This window comes from Chlamydotis macqueenii, chromosome 1 (genome assembly GCF_036417535.1).
Source record: "Chlamydotis macqueenii isolate bChlMac1 chromosome 1, bChlMac1.mat, whole genome shotgun sequence".
NCBI classification, from domain to species: domain Eukaryota; kingdom Metazoa; phylum Chordata; class Aves; order Otidiformes; family Otididae; genus Chlamydotis; species Chlamydotis macqueenii.
The window spans coordinates 108,335,382-108,352,081 of NC_141556.1; the positions used below are offsets into that span (position 1 = coordinate 108,335,382).

Genomic DNA, 16,700 nt, shown 5'->3' on the forward strand with positions numbered 1-16,700 from the left:
CACTAACATAGCCTTACAGCTTCAGAGTACCTTCAGACCACAGTTGGGAAAAGCTGCAGACTGAATAATTGCAAAGTCTGAGAGAAGAGAAAATGGTGGACTAGTGTTAGCAAAAGCCAAACAGCCACTTTTCTTCTGGCAAGATGTAGTTCTCACATACAGCTGCACTTTGAAAAAGGAGGTGCAGCAGCGTCAGAAGCAGCACGATATGCTGCTGGTATGTCTTCATGCAGCAATAGGTTACCAAGCTAAACCATCTGACAGGTTTCAGGATAGACAGGAAAAGGCAATTTTGCAGTAAGAATAACACCCAGGGTCTGCACCCTCCGCCCTCCTCACACACCTGATGTCAAAGAGACTTGCTCTAAGAAACAAAGAGGGACCACTTGGCTGCCTCAAGTTCAGGCTTTGCAGTGCCCAACACACCCTACCAGACACAATGTCACTGGCTAACTCCATTGACAGCACGGACAAAGCCATGTCATAGCCCTGCAGGTCAGCTCAGCACATACCTTGCCTCTACTCTCCTGCAGTTCCTCCTCCAAACAGCAATTCTCCTATGCCTCCGGGGCGTTTGGGGATCAGGTCCCAGCCTCATCCTGTGGGGCTACTGATAGGCACCCACTGCCTGTGAAAGGCTCGGCCCTGTACGGGCCACTAACTGCTGAGACTCCTGAGAAGGTGCTAGGCTGAGTAAAGACAAGTGTATCAAAACAGAGTTTGGGGCTGCTCTTGAAGGGCCTTCTGACTGCACAGGTTACTGTCACTTGGTTGGAGATAAGATGAGGGACTCAACAGTTCATCCCTTTGAGGAGCTACTGCTTCGCCTCCTTGTCCAGGTACGTTGCTTGGGTTAGGGAAAGGAAGGGTGGGACAGCCAGGGTATCTGAGCAGAGTCTAAAAAGAAGAGGAGGCTCAGAAGGGCTCCATGGCTCTGTTTTGCCTTTTCACAGGGAAAAGCATGGAGCAGAACCTGCTCACGCTGTGCTTCAACTTCCTTCCCCATAGCATTCAAAAATCCCATGGGCAGCATCTTCTCAGGTGCCACTTCCCTCAGCCCTGCTTCCAGCCCTTGCCCTACCCTTTCCTGGCACAGGAGAATCACAGGAGAAAGTGCAAAGGAGTTGAGGGGAACCCTTCCTTTCCCTCACAGGAACATGAGCATTTCTGCCTTTTGCCAGCCGTAGTTGATTGCTGCCTGCTGGGAGAAGGCTGGACTAGGCTTTGGGTTATCATCATGGCTTTTGCTCTGGGGAGGCAAGAGGCTTGCAAATGCTCTGTAGCATTTTCTGTGACTATATTTCTGAGCAGCACCAGTCCATGAAAATTCTGGATTGGATTTGAACTACAGCCTAAAAAATTCATTTATGAAACACCATCATGATTCAGGCTTACTTCAAGACCCTACGTTTCCCAGCCTGAAGCCCAGAATTACATAAATGTAGAAATTCCCTCTCACGACTAAGAATTTGGAACCTACTGGCGCATAGTTCCTTACTTGAAACTTTTCCAATGTCATACTTGCTCCTATTCTGCATAAACCTGTCCCCAGCTTCCATGCTGCGTATGCTGGGAGCCATTCTCCACATCCATCCTGCAGCTGTTGACCAATACAAGGAAGGGTCTGATCCTGCCCCACAGCCTGTGACCCAGTATGCAGGGCACAAAGACCTTAAGTGTAGGAGGTGTAGGAACTGCTCTCACTCCCAACAGCAGCAAGGAGTTCATTGTCACCCACTTTGACCTGGGTTTCCCCTCCCTGTTGGTGTTTTCTCCTTCCTCCTAATCATTCCTTACTTTTCCTTGTACCAACCTGCACATCCCTTCTCAGCTCCATTCTTCCACCCCAAACTGCATCTTGAGAAGAAAGGGTTCCCCCCCCACCTTCCACCCAAGTTCCTAGAACTCCTCTGTGCCACTTCCCAGAGAAGATCTGTCACTCCAGGGTCTGACAAGCCCTTGGCAAGTTGAAAGATTACAACCTCATCCTCTAACCTGCAAAGGAATGAGAGGAAGACATAGGGAAACAGTGCTCCGACAGTATTTCCCTGAGAAACTAAAACAAGACATGTCCATGGGACAGAAATTGCTTTTATTAAAAACATTCTAAAAGGTTATTTATAAAATGCATTTCATTATCTGCCCTTGGGAGCAATTCAGGAACATACAGTTGGTAAAACATCTTATACTTTCAGAATTTCAACTTGCAGAACAAGCTTGAGCTATATAAATTTGTTACACACCTAATGCCACAGGCAACCATACTCAGATTTCAAGGATTGTTTGTAGAAAGGTTTCAGCCTTCAAACGTCAATTTGTTTGAAGGGAGACATTTGGTAAGCAGTACACAAGTATACCTGGAACTGTCCACTTAGTACAGTGGACCCATCTTTAAAATAAAATGGAAATGCCAAAATACAGTTATTAAAATCAGAAGACAGAAAATAAATAACTTGATTGCAGAATTCAGAAAAGTTATTTAATAAATAAGGATGCATGAGATATCCAATGTACAGTAACTTTGCTACTAAAAAAAAAAATCTGTATAGAAATCTGAATAAATACCCTTTAATGAATTTTTTTTTCCACAAGTAAACAACTCACCCTTCCCTTCCAATTCCCAGATTAACACTGAAGATTTAACTCCTCCAGAGTGAAGGAGTACGCAAAAGAAGAGTACTTTTTACTTGCACTGAGAGTTTAGCAGTTTAAAAGTTATTCCTACTTAACTTGCCCCAAAATTGCAAAAAGCTTTTAATAGTTTAACTTCACTGTGATGTGGTTCTATTTTTATAGAAGTCTGCTCATTTTACACAGTGCATTTAGAAAAGTGACTACAGAAGACCCACTAACTCCAGTAGACTTTGGGATGGATTTACAGCAGGGAAGAAGGAAAGGCCACAGTAACTCCAAAGACACTGGAATATATGTTGAATTAAATACATATGTTTGTGTCTGCAAAGCACAGGTCCCAAACAGCAACTGCATGTGAGAACTATACTGTTTATTGGCATTCATCTATGACTTTACTGAAGAGGCACTTTTCAACACAGGAATTTTAGTTACTTGAAGTTTTATACACTTCGACAGGGTCACTTCCAAAGAGGTACAAAGGAAAAAAATTATCCAATTAAAAAAAAAAAATTACTTTGGTTTTAAACTTGAGGAAATCAAGCAGATGTTAGTAGTATTTTAGGAATCCTCTGTGAAGTTAAGCAATGCTGATAAACTGAATCATAGTTACACACAGCCATTCTAAGAGGTTTTTAATTGCATTACTCAAAGGTATGTTTAGACAACAGCTATGCAAACAGCTGAATCAGCACAACTGATTGATGGCAGTGCCATAGATCAGGCCTACTGCCAGGAGAATAATAAGCCTATTTTAATACAGTTATAGGTTAAACAATAAATCTAAGCCCCACACTTTATCTTGGCAAGCTTAATACAAACAAAAATATTCTGGAAAATACAAGAAGATGCTTAGAACCACTTGTTACTAGAGCTTACCTGATTAAGACTGGGCTGACGCACGTGGAAGCCAGCCTTAGCTGAATGAAGCGTTTTCATTGCATAAAGTTCTACGCAGATCAAAGAATTCAACTGGCCTTCAAGTATTGATTTAACTCTCCAAAGAGAGCAGAACTGTCCCCCATTTTTTTTTCCCCAGCATATGGATTTTTTTTTCTCCTCATACATTTGCTAGATAGCTGAGTAGCAAACTATTTGCCTAAAATGAAGTCCTAGGACCTGCTACCTCAAATCCTGAGTTACACACGCTGCTTCCTTCCCAAAAGAACAGCGACCATCTCTGATCTATGTTTGGATTAGAGTGGGGATATTGCAAAACTTAAACCAGAGATATGAGCTAAAGTACGAAACAGACTGGTGAATTTTCATTTACTAGGACTACAGGAACTAGACTTCATCCAGACAGTCCCTTCTGTCCCACACTTTCTCCCTGGACAGTGCGGCTTGGGATACTCCAGGGGAAAGACATCACACACTTGTAGATGTACAGCAAATTTGTGTTGGTCAAATTCAAGGGAAGATATGCAGGTGTGACTTTAAGATACATAAAATTACAATAGTTTCCAACAAGGTGGGGGGAGGTATAAATAGTTGGCAGTATGCCCTTGTTCTCTGCGGAGAACATCAGTGGTATGACAGCAGCACCTCTATGTTAACCATCAAAACCAGATCAGTAAGTAAGCCCTCGGAGACACAGTAACTCACTCGGCATTAGCAAGAGCTAAGTTTCTTCATATGGTTTGGCTGAAACACAAGACAGTTTGCCAGATAGCCTCAGTAATACCACTATGCTGTTATGAACAGCAGAAGAATCAAGGGAATGCACAAGTCTCATTCAAGCTGCAACACACCTTTTAGAAAGGTGCTTAAATGCTCAAATGACTCAATTTAATAAATAAATTTAAGCTCAACATTGGTAGTGCTATGTGCGTTAACACTGCTTCACATTCTTACACAGTAAATATACTGGACCCGGGAATACCGACAGTACCATACCACACGGCCTCTAACCTTTGGTCACACTCCCTTTGTAGTTTAAATTTACACCTCTTCAGGATTTGCTAATAAAATTTAGCAAGAGAACGTGGCTGTGTCACCACTAGCATTTTCATCTGATATCCAATCTATGAACAAATACGGACACTTCAGAACTTGTACCTTTAAAGTAATATCTGGCTTTAACACAGTCAGGTGTCCAGTAACACCTAACTGGAACAGATAAAAAATGAATACAATACAGCTAAGATCAGGCTCCACTGCCAGTCAGACAAGTATGCACCATCAGAGTACACTTTTGGAGAGATGGAATGCAAGGGGGAAGAGTTTCTTTTTAGTTAAAATTAGTCTTCTGTAAATGCTTATTAGGAATTTCTACAGCACTGACTTGGAGAGGCCAGGACCCACCAACGATTCCTGCTTGGATAGCTACGCCCATTACAACTGCTAGATCAGGATCTACAGAGGTGTTCGGTTCCTTTCCAAAGAAACCCTGAATAACTTTGCGTATCTGAGGAATCCGGGTGGAGCCTCCAACTAACACAATTTCATCCACTTCTGCTTTGTGTAGGTGGCCATCCTTCAACACCTGTTCAATGGGCACAAGAATCTTCTCAAAAAGGTCCTTGTTTAACATCTCAAATAGCTTCCTAGAGATTTCTGTTTCAAACACAACTTGGACAAAGTTGTTCTCTGCTTTTGAAGTGTCTCCAAGATTTTTCAGACCTTTTGGTTTTTGTGAAGGTTTGTCTTTTAGCACACTGTTTGTTTTTATCTCAGTTTCTGGAAGTTCTTTTGTAAACTTCCTTTCTGGCATAGTCAAGGATACCCTTAGCGTAGCTGCCTCATGAATAGTCAGATTTAATTTAACTGCTTCCACAGCCTGTCTGAGGCGATGTATTTCTTCTTTTCTTGTTGGCAGAGAACCATATGTTTGATGGAGCTGATCGTATAAATACAGCATCAACCTCTGATTAAAATCCTGTCCTCCAAGTTTGTTGTTACCTGAAACATCAGAATAAGAAAACCCATCAGACACATCACCTTCAAAGCTTCAGAATGCAGCACACCTTCTCTTCTACTGGGAGACGGTGCTCAGGGGCCAGAACAGTGACACTAGGACCGTAAGCAGAGACCAAGAGCTCACAGAGCTGAAACAGACACAGACACTGTTGTTGTCCACTGAATAATGCAAGATGGATAATAATTTCCAGATTTTTATTTAGCAGTTATTTTAGAATCTAGCCCCCCTTAATGTTTTTTCCCCTGGAACTGCTCTGCTACACTGTAACAGAAAGAAAAAAAAAAAAAAAAAAAAAAAAAGCAAAGCAGTGGCTGATAACTCATGAGGTATTCTCTATAAAAGAAAACATGTAACAATAAGTTTCTAGCTGTAATTCTATAACTGAAGTAAAATATCTCACAGCAAATTGTTTTTCCAGATAGAATTCCCAGTTTCAAGTTTCTCTCTCTGCCCAGAATGGATTTTTCTCTTAGCACTTCCACAGTACAGCTTTATAGGGATTATTGTTTTAACAGTTTCAGGTTATTCAATGTCTTCATGTACTCACACGAAAAACTACATGCTACTGAAATATATATATACACACCCTGCCGAAAGCAGAAGTGATAAAATGCAAGCAGTGAACTTCAAGCTCTATTAACAGGTATATCCTATATTAGCCTTCAAAGAGAAAGAAAAAAAAAAAAATAATATATAACCAGTTTCTACCAAAAGATTATTGTTGCATCATGTTTTCAAAACCTTTCGAACAATTGTTCATGCTTTCCATTCAATACAGTTAAAAAAAAAAAAAAAAAAAAAGCCTGCAGATTTTCATGTGTGTTGAACAATGCTCTCAAAGTTCCCACTGTTTTTGACTGAAAACAGGAATTTGCTTAGTGGACCTAAATAAATCAGAAAAGCTGCTGAACATTACTTGCTGTTCCACTTTTACTGGGTTCAGCAGCAGCTCACATCAAAACTTGTTCACCGAAGCAAACGCAGACAGTTAGCGCTGCATCTCAGACCTGTCTGAATCCAGGTCACCTGAAAAGCAGCCGTGTATTCACTACAGTTTTACTAAGCACTCCTGCCAGAACTCTTTGCCAAGTGATGAATCACTCTGGCACGTAGATACCGCACAACTTACTTCTGGGTTACCAGCATGCACGTTCCCAAACCCTGCCCAACTGAGACGGCCCCAAACACAAGGTGAGGATGCCTTAAAGCACTGGTCTATGATTTGGCAACTATCTCCAGTTTGGACAAAGGTAACAGAGTAATTTGCAACAATCCCAGCCCCTAAAAGTCCAGTCAAAGTAATCATAATATGCACCAGCACTTTACTAGCTGGCACAATAGTTACCAGCCATGGATAAAATGATGCCACAATTCCTTTGAGTCAGCCAAACCTGTGAATTTATTTTAATTGTTGAAACCAATCACAAACCTAATTTTGCATGAAAGGCAGTTGAGAACACATTTGGAGAACACTTTGTGACAAGGCTGGTATGCTTGAAAAAGCCCCTCTAATTGTGACTTCAAATGCACTTTTCCTTTCCCTCCACTTCTTGACAAAGTAAAGCATTTTTCTCACCTGCCATGGCTCGTGTGAGGAACATCCCTCCCTGCTTGTTCAACAGAGACACATCCAAAGTTCCTCCGCCCAAATCCACCACCAGAACATTGAACACATCAGCTTTGTGGAGTCCATAAGCCATAGCTGCAGCTGTGGGTTCATTGATTACTCGCAAAACTTCTAGCCCTACAAAGCGCAAAGATAGCAAGCAACAGTCAGGTACACTTCAGAAAACTGCAGTTCTCACATCAGAACGACATTTACCATTACTGGGTAAAAAAACCCCAACAAAAAAACCCCAAACTTACCTAAAGTAAAAAGTAAGATCTGAAGGAAATAGTTCTCTAAGCAATAAGACTCAATGAACTCTCTTATTTAAGCCTAAAGCAGTACTACTTCAGGGTGAAGTCAGGAACCATGATTTGCCCAAACATATTTCTTCCAGAGAAACCTTGCTAAGGAGATTTATTTCACATGTTCTGTTTAAATTATTGTCCAAGGGTGCTCTGTATAGTCTCTCTACTTGCGAATTACCACAAAGACAATTTTCCCTGAAGTAAAACTTACTTTTTCTAGCTATGTTTTCATTAGTCAGCAGCTGCCCCTGTCAGTACCCAAGAGTTCTCTGCTGTTCCTCACAATCCACTCTAAGGTTCTCCATCAATGATTCATGGCTTCTACATCCTCCCCAAAAACTTCACTGTTAGTGAAACAGACCTGAAGGTTTCATAGAAAAAACACAGGAATAAAGAGACATCACCTGCAAGGTTAGCTGCCTTAATGGTAGAATTCCGCTGCCTTTCATCAAACTCTGCTGGCACAGAGATGACCGCCTTTGAAATGTGCATGCCAAGGTAGTCTTCTGCTATCTTCTTCAACTTCAGCAGCAGCTTAGAGCCAATACACTCTGGAGTGATGCGAAAGGTTTCATTAGTTGTCACAGAAAATTCAGCTGATCCATTGTTGTTGAAAACCTAAAAGGAAATATCAACATAACCCACAAGTGAGAAGTCTTTTTCTTACTCTCTCCTGTTTCTCACATATACTCTGTTTATTCTGGAAAAATATGAATGTGCTTTTGCTACTTCCTGAATCGCTTTTATTCCTTGACTATGAGTATTATGCAAAACATGCCACTTAAGGGGTCTGAGTGCATCCAAAGTAGTGCCACCCACTGTGCCCAAATAAGACACTTTAAAAGCTTCCTCTTTCTGAAAGGAAGCAAACATGTTGGTTTTGAAACAGCTTCTCTTAACAAGTAAAGAATTCAAAGACTGCAGTACCTGAAGATTTGTCTCTCTTCAGCAAATACTGCATTGTGCTAAATCAATGCAATATTTTTTTTTTTTTTTTAAAAAAGCAGCTTTCGAGATCTGCTGCTGGTCAAGTAAGCACTAGAAAAGTGCTAGGGAAAAAAAAATGCACTGGGACAGAGAAGATGTGACTTTTTTTTTTTTTTTTTTTTTTTTTTAATCTCAGGGAAGTAAATGAAGTTTCAGCAAAGCACAGTTAGAACTTCAAGTTGAAATTTGTACTTTAAGAGAAGGGGCTGGAAGGTTAACTGCAAACACATTTCACAGTAGAGGACAGAGTCCTCTGGAAAATCACTACCAGCTCTCAGGCAGAGATACACAACTTCCACAACCGTTTCCCTCCTGCCCTCTCCGGATACCTCTTATGGTTTTCAGGCATATCAGATTTAGCCAAATGACTCACGGTTGAACAAGCTGTCACCTACCTCATGTTTCAAGCATCCTATAGCTTACTTCTTGGAGAGAACTGAAGAAGATGGCTACTTACCTTAAACGGATACCTGCTACTTTCACTTTTCAGTTCTTCAGGAGTGAAGATTTTCCCAATGAATCTTTTTGCATCATATATGGTGTTCTGAGGACTTGAATCAGCCAGTTCTAGGCCATCATAACCTACATACACACCTCTGTCTGTGAAGGAGACTATACTTGGTATGCTGTTGTGCCCATTTTTATCTGCAATAACCTTCACTTGCCCTGTTCCAGGAAGAAAGACACCAACAGAGCAGTAAGTCGTGCCAAGGTCAATCCCAATTACTTTCGGTGTAGGCATCGGTAAATATTGCTGTGCTAGGTAGCCAGCTAAGAAGAGAGCCAGAATAGCTGAACCTGAAACACAGATTTTTAATAAACATGGTCAGAGCATCTACTGCTGCAAATTTGCAAGTCAATACAAATTACACAGTATTATACATTACATCTCATGCAGTTTCATTTCACATTCTGAAGCCTGTTCTGCTATCTAATTATTTCTCAATTTCTTCAAAGGTTACCAATAATTTCAGATCTCTTAATTCAAAAAAGTGGTTAGAAGAGTTGAAAGTCTTACACATCAAATACTAAACTGATTTTTAAGAAGCCCAAGAGGTACAGCAAAGCCAAAAATACCTCCATCCTGTAATAATTCTTTTTCTCTCTGCAAGGTACTTCAAAAATAGAGGCTAATTAGTATTTTGGGGGAATTACCTATGAATGACCCCTAAGGGACATTTAGTTAATGACGCTGCATGAAATCACAGTGAAATGACAAACTTCAGATTCAAACATGTCCTCCAAATCTCCTCCAACCTCACTGAAAGTCTAAAAATAAGGAGATGCAAAATCATGCTAGCTCCTCCTGTTTCAGTCATAGCTCCCAAAAAGCATCTTCCCACACCTCTCAATCTTTTCTATGCCTTGAAATCAAAGGGTTGGCTAGTTTAAGTGCAAAGTGGTTTGCTGGAGTTTAATCAACGGATAAAGCGAAAAAAAACAAAACCCAAAATATCTAACATAAAGCAATGTCTCAGAGAAAGAAAGAAAAAGTACAACCAAACCAACAAAATCTCAAGAAGAAATCTAAATCGCTTAAATTTCAAGAAGCGGATAAGCTCTTTGTCCCAGCAGGGAGGGCGGTCACAGCCGTGCTTCACACAGACTAGTGAGGAAGAACAGGTTTGCTTTCGGCCGTGAACCTTCCCAGGCATTTCTCAGCAGCACGGCACCGGGCCCCTCGGCTCTGCAGGCAGGGGGGCACGCCGAACACGCCTCGGGAAGCCCCGCCATCCGGAAAACCCAGTCCGGGGCGATGACGCTGGCCGAACCACGGCGAGAGCCCCAGCAGGGCCAGGCAGCCGGGCCAGCGCTGCCCCAGGCCGGGTGACGAGACGCGCCCGGGCCCTGCCAGGCGGAGGCCGCCACCGGCTGGGCTGGGCCTCCCTTCCGCTCCCACCCCCGCCTGCCCCACGGGCACCGTCTCCTCAGCAACCCCCGAGGAGCCGAGCGGGCCCCTGAGCCCCCAGCCACGCTCACCCAGCGCCGCCACCTGCCCAGCCATTCCTGCCCGCCGACGCCGACTGCTGACGGCGCCTTCCGAGCCGCGCCCCGCGGCAGGCCGGGACCGGTAGTACGCGCATCCAGCCCGCCCCGGCGGAGCTCGCCTGCTGTGGGGGGGCAAGAAAACCACAACTCCCAGGAGAGCACAGAGAGGCGTTGTTTCCGGCGGCCACCAGCCAATGGGCTGAGAGGAGGGTCACTCGGCAGCAGGGGAGGGGAGAACAGGCAGCGAGGAAGGATGCGCGTCACCCCTCCAGACGCAAGCGCACATCAGTGCCTGTCGCGTGGCGGTGCCTGCTGGGACCGGTAGTTCGACTGGTGGCGGGTGGCAGCCATGGCGGTGGGTGGTGGGCCGGGCGCCGCGGTAGCCGCCTGGTGCCTGGGACGGTAACGACGCCCCGCATCCCGCCTTGCCGCGGGTGTCCCGTCCCAGGGCACGGGCAGGCGGCGGTACCGGGCAGGGACGTGGCGCTGGGGCGCAGCCCAGGGCCGCCGCCGCTGCCGTCGCCGCCCTCCCAGCATCCGCCGGCCGGCGTGAGGCGTTAGAGACCGTTGATCCGGCAGTGCTGAACCGGCGCGCGTTAAAACTGTTAGGCCTTTAAAAATAATTACAACAATTATTATTTCTTTTAAATTATTATTGTCATTCGAATTTCAGAGCTTTTCGTTAGGGTGGTGTGCTCCGCTGCCCTGTCAGCCCCGAGGCGGAAAGCAACAGTGGGTCCAGCTATGGCAGAACTGGGGCTGCTGTGGCCGCAGCTTTTTGGAAAAGCACTGGGTGCTGTAGTGAAATGGCCTTGGCTGTGGACGAGGAAACCACATGCTCAGTGGCCTGGCATTAATTCCTGGTGCCAGTCCTGGCGTCAGACCGAGACCATCCAGGGCCTGGGAAGGGCTTTTGATCCAAGATGTCAAGCTGAAGCAGAGTACTCATGTTTTGATCTGCTCTCTGATGCTATCTCTGGAGAGAACACCAAAGTCTCCTGTGCTGAGGTTGCACTTCTGCTTTTAAAAACATCATAGGATAGTTTAGGTTGGAAGGGAGCTTTAAAGGTCATCTAGTCCAACCCCTCTGCAAGGAATAGGGACATCTCCAACCAGATCAGGTTGCTCAGAGCCCTGTCCAATCTGGCCTTGAATGTTTCCAGGGATGGGGCATCCACCACCTCTCTGGGCAACCTGTGCCAGTGTTCCACCACCCTCAGTGTAAAAAATTCTTTCCTTCTATCCAGTCTGAATCTACCTCCTATTTTAAAACCATTACCCCTTGTCCTATTGCAACAGGCCCTGCTAAAGAGTCTCTCCCCATCTTTCCCATAAGCCCCCCTTAGGTACTGGAAGGCTGCAATAAGTTCTCCCGGGAGCCTCCTCTTCTCCAGGCTGAACAGCCCCAACTCTCTCAGCCTGGCCTCATAGGAGAGGTGCTCCAGCCCTCTGATCATCTTTGTGGCCCTCCTCTGGACCCTCTCCAACCAGTCCACGTCCTTCTTATGTTGTGGGCTCCAGAGCTGGATGCAGTATTCCAGGTGGAGTCGCATGAGAGCAGAATAGAGGGGGAGAGTCACCTCCTTCACCTGCCTCCTCTGCCTGAAGTGCTTTGAAGCATTTTTGCAACTTAACAATTCTTTGAATGTAATAGTTCAACAGTGAGACAGCCGTGGCAGCTTTTAACTCTTCATGTCAATGGTAAGGGGAGATTTCCTTCTCGCCCACTTGACATTTAGCCAAGTAAGGACAATTGTGCAGATGAATCCTGGCCTTCAAATGCGTCCTGGAGGAGCAGTAGTAGTAATTAATCCAGGAAATACAACATGAAGTACAATGTGGTTTTGCTTCTTGTCAGCTGTCCCTCTGCTCAGCTCTGCTTTCATAAGGAGTAACGGATTTTTGGGTTCTTGCAGGTCAGGTTTCTGTTTCAAGCAGAAATTAATTGTGACAATCTGTTTGTTTTTTTTTCCTGAATGCAGTTTAAGATGTTTTTTAATAGAAAAATAAAATTATAAAAGAATAGCTAGTAACAAATAACATAGTGGAAGAAAAGTTTGGCTTAGTTCTGTTGCAGTTACCATCTCTTGCACTTCCATTTCTCCTAAGTGATGAAAAGACACATCACCCAAAAGTAATGCCCAGGAGCTTACTTCTTATAAGCTTCTTCTATATGTAAAAAGCAGCATCACTTTAATGTAATAGTAAAAATGTACGGATCTTCCACTTACTGTTAACATAGTGATGTGGTTTATTCTCTGCATGAGAAGGTGGAAACTCCTTGGTAAGGGAGGAGAACGTTAAGCCATTCAGGCTTCTTAATGACTCATCATCTGACTGTTTTCTAATTACATATCTAGCTAATTTATTTTCCATACATCAGAGTTCAATACTTTGATCATGTTTTTTGAAGTAGGACCATTGTAATTGTCAGTCTTAAGTTATTTACGTGGGGAAAAACTTGTAATCATTTACAGTATTTCCTCACTTATGTAACTCAAGTACAGGCACTTTATATTTTATGCAGGTGTCAGTGGATGGTGAACAGAAAAAAAAAAAAAGATTTTGTGAAAGCAGAGCATAAGATTAAACTGGGTTTTGTTCATAATTTTGATACTTGATACCAAACAGATGCTTTAATACATAGGGAGCATCTGAAATGTCACACCGTGGAATGCAGATACATAGGGTTGTTTTTTAAAATACTGATACAAAACCTCACTCCAGAGATTTCATCCTTTTCTAAAGCATAGGCCAAGCTCTGCTTTTCATCCTGGAGGTTAAAACTCGGAAAGACATTGGGATCACTTGATAACATACCTGTTGATGGACAGAATTCAAATGCCCTTTCCTATTTAGCTTTCATACTATTTCTTCCAAATAAAGCTGCTTAATGAATTCAGTGTTTCAGTCAAGGCCTCCCCACCTGACCCTGGCTCCCTGGAGGCCTGGCTGTTCCCAGCAGGATTACACAGCACAGGCCACCTGCCTGAGAGTCAAATCAAGGAGAGCATCTCAGCAGGCTTTCTACCAGAAACTCCTTCAGAAGCCACCTTCCTCACTGTGGCTCTTTTTGCCCGTTGTGTAGTTTGAAGGCTGGACCCACCCTATGTCTCTGTAGTCATTTGAAGGCAACGTTTGATTGTCAGCAGCCATGCTCAGATGAAGTCCAGAAGTGCCTAATTTTTTTCCCACATCATCTCCATGACCTATCAGGATCTGCTCATGAATACTCCTGGACATCTGCACAGAGATGCCAGACTTCTCTTGAACCTGCAAAAATGGTAGATCTAATCCTAGTGAGCTTGTCCTTGTTTTTTTGGGCATTATCAAAGTATCTTCTGTGTCAACTTCTTTTACCAAACCTCGCAGAGCTCTCGTCCAGGAGAGTGAGACCTATTTCCATTGTAATCCTTTATCTGAGGGGTTGCTACACCCAGGAGCGAGTTGTTAAAGAGCAGAAGGGAGCATACAGTGTTTCTGGATAAAATTACTTGATTTTTGCACAGAATAATTAAATATTCATTGGTCAATATAGAGAGAGGCTTATTTGGCTGGGAGGGGAAAGCTATGGGTAGCTCCTGCCCCATACACTGCCTCGTGGGGAATACATAAATGTGATTAGGGGCAGACACTGGAAAGCTGGCCTTTTTTTTCCCTGAAACAATGTGCTTTAGCCATTTCCCTGTAATGGCAGGCAAGGCACATACTGCTGTGTTTAACATCCTCACCTGAAGGTAGGCAAAGCAAGTTCAGACCCGTACAACTCCTTTGAAAAAGCCCGTCACTGTGATGAATCTTCACTGGACCTAGCTGAATGAGGGTGAGTGAGGTGCTGTGGTGACGTGGGTTACTAGGAGTGAACAGCTTCTGGTATCTGCTGTTTTGGATACCTGGGCTGTGCAGCGACCACCCACCTCAACATTCACCTGCCGCTGCCTTAAGTGGAAGATGGGCGTGCAGCTAGATAACTCCCCGCGAGGATGTGGACCAAGTGCTTGTTTATCCTTATTAGTGCATCTGCTCACTCTGGTAGTAAGCTGTTTATAACATTTCAAAAGGTTTTGGGGAATTAATTTCCTTCAAGGGGCTGGTGTTTTCTCCCAGTGCTTTGATAGGTGGAGGTAAACATGATTTTTTTTTTTTGCAAGTAGCTTGAGGGAGAGAGTTGTTCTTGCAGTGTAAGAGCAGAGGCTGGTTTTAAAACGGTCTCCCATCAGATGTGTACTGGTGTCTGCGGGAAAAAACCTGCTACACTGGGGAGTATCGCTCAAGCTGTAGATCTGTGATGTGCTAAACAGAGTTCAAGTATTTGGTGTGCGTGGAATCAAACACAGCTCATTTTCACTTGTAGGATGCTGTGCATCAGCTGTATCCCTGCACTTGGAAAAAAGGGAATTGAGTTTGCGAAGAAGCCTCTTTTCTGCCATTGTACAAAGCAGGGCTTCCTCTTTCTAGAGTTTACTCAGTGAGTGCTTTCTGCACTATCTTAATAATTTTCAAGCCAGTGTCCAAAACCAAAACACAGGGGGCCAGGGTATAGTCAAAACATGGTTTGATCCCAGCAATGTAGTATGATCAAACTGTATTTTCCCACTGTGAAGGAGGAAGAAGGAAAGGGATTTGGATCCACTTCTTAGCTGGAGAGTGTAGTCAATGTCTCTGTGAGAAGGGAGGCTACTTAGGTGCTGAACTCTGAAACCTCATTTTCAGTTTTTAACGTAGGTAGAAGTAGGTTCTTAGCCTTAGTGCAATCTCATTGTCAAAATTACAGAGAACTTCACCGATAGTTCCTCTCCCTAATTAAAACATTGATCTTCTGCTGTATGTGTCTGGGAAAGGGAAGGATTTCACCAGTGCCCACTCTTCCTCTGACAGACAGTTCAATGTCAGGCAACTGGAAAAGAAGTATAACCTTCCATTTAGATGCCAAAGTTTCCATTTACATTCCAGCATATAACTTAAAGATTTCTGGCTCCTGTTGAGTGGCTGACTGGCGATCGCCAGGCAAGTGCGTGCTGAATTCTTCATTAGCCAGAAACCCACTCCCCAGCCGGAGGCAGCAGGAGCGGCTTGGGGCTGCTCAGAGGATTTGTAGCCCCTGAGAGCTGAACCACGAGGCGTGAGACAAACGCAAGAAGCTTCCAGCAGATGTCTCTGCCATGCAGCTTTGCTTCCCCGGATCGCTTTTAGTGTTTGACAGGTACCTGCAGATTCATATAGAGAGTATTAACCTTTTGCAGTTGTTATCCAAATTCTTGTAAAGGCATAAGTCATGAAAGCAGTGCCTCATTTTTCGTTTCAGTTTGTTTCAATGCCTTAACATACCCATTTCAGTGAACCCTCATGAAATCATTTTGAAGTTAACAATGAAATTACTGTTTCCCCTTTGAAGAATACAGTTGCAGTGACAACAGTGTAACGTAACCCAGTATATGTCGAGGAAAAACAGTCTGGAAGAGAAATGAGATTTTCACTGGCCTCTTTCCCACTTCTCTACTTGCATTTCAGTTGGTCTGCATGCTGATACAGCTTGGTGTGGTGTGGAAAAAAAACAACTAGCAGAGACCTTTTATTGAAGAGACAAAGCAGGTTTGACACTTTCTGGTCTGGTAACTGAGAGTTTCTCTTCCTACTTCACCAAAGTGCCATTTTGGGTGGATGTTGCAAGGGTGACAGTTGAATGACAGCTGTGAGATTGGCTGAATGCTCCCCAGCCACCAGCAGCCCAGGTTAGTGGGGCTCAATTGTGTCTTGGCTTGGATTTGTGCTGATGTCTGGAGCACATCAGCCACCTTCTGCTCAGCTCAGGTGTCCTGTGTGGAAGCAGGGAGAACGATACCGCAGTAAGTCCGGGGGTGACAGGAAAACTGATTGCTTTTACAACCGTTTGGTGATGACAAGGTGCTGCAAAGTGAAGCCTAGAGCACAAGGAGGATGATACGGCTGGGAGTCTCATCATCTGCATGAATCATGATAGTGATAATGATAATGAACGAGAGTCCCAGCAGTCTCCCAGGAGGCCATTTTCTCATTCACGTTGTTGCTGTGTATATGAAATCCATACAGATGTCAGTCAGGCTTGTCAATTTCTGTCTGTTATAAATGACAAAGGATAAACAGAGGAATGCACTCCAATATAGCTGCCTTAACAGCGAGCTCTCAAGGCAAAGGAGAAAATGTTTTGCAGTATGTGTGGATAGAGAAGTCTTGCTTTGCTTTTTGTGGGGTATTGAGGCTAAAGTATCAGAATATCTAT

The 16,700-nt window shown here is 43.9% G+C and overlaps 1 protein-coding gene across 2 annotated transcripts; it reads right to left on the reverse strand.

Moving 5' to 3' along the window:
• Positions 1 to 827: 827 nt before the first annotated feature.
• HSPA13 (heat shock protein family A (Hsp70) member 13) lies at positions 828 to 10,474 on the reverse strand. Of its 2 annotated transcripts, XR_015260728.1 has the most exons (6): positions 10,433 to 10,474; positions 8,910 to 9,250; positions 7,870 to 8,083; positions 7,128 to 7,295; positions 3,511 to 5,532; positions 828 to 1,995 (listed from the first exon to the last, which is right to left on the reverse strand). XR_015260728.1 is itself a non-coding variant. In XM_086763875.1 (5 exons), the coding sequence occupies exons 1-5, from the start codon at positions 10,455 to 10,457 to the stop codon at positions 4,862 to 4,864; spliced, it is 1,419 nt and encodes a 472-aa protein (XP_086620001.1). In that variant the 5' UTR covers positions 10,458 to 10,474; the 3' UTR covers positions 2,074 to 4,861. The 2 variants fall into 2 exon arrangements, 1 of the variants encoding a protein (XP_086620001.1); XM_086763875.1 differs by lacking the exon at positions 828 to 1,995 and having other exon boundaries at positions 2,074 to 5,532.
• Positions 10,475 to 16,700: the final 6,226 nt, after the last annotated feature.

What these genes read in the sequence shown, in the direction of transcription:
- HSPA13 (XM_086763875.1), bottom strand. Translation starts at nt 10,457, where the DNA reads ATGGCTGGGCAGGTGGCGGCGCTGG. An exon ending in TAAGGCAGCTAACCTTGCAG is followed by an intron (nt 7,296 to 7,869) that starts GTGATGTCTCTT and finishes TGCGCTTTGTAG; the next exon opens with GGCTAGAAGTTTTGCGAGTA. An exon ending in CCTCACACGAGCCATGGCAG is followed by an intron (nt 5,533 to 7,127) that starts GTGAGAAAAATG and finishes CTGATGTTTCAG; the next exon opens with GTAACAACAAACTTGGAGGA.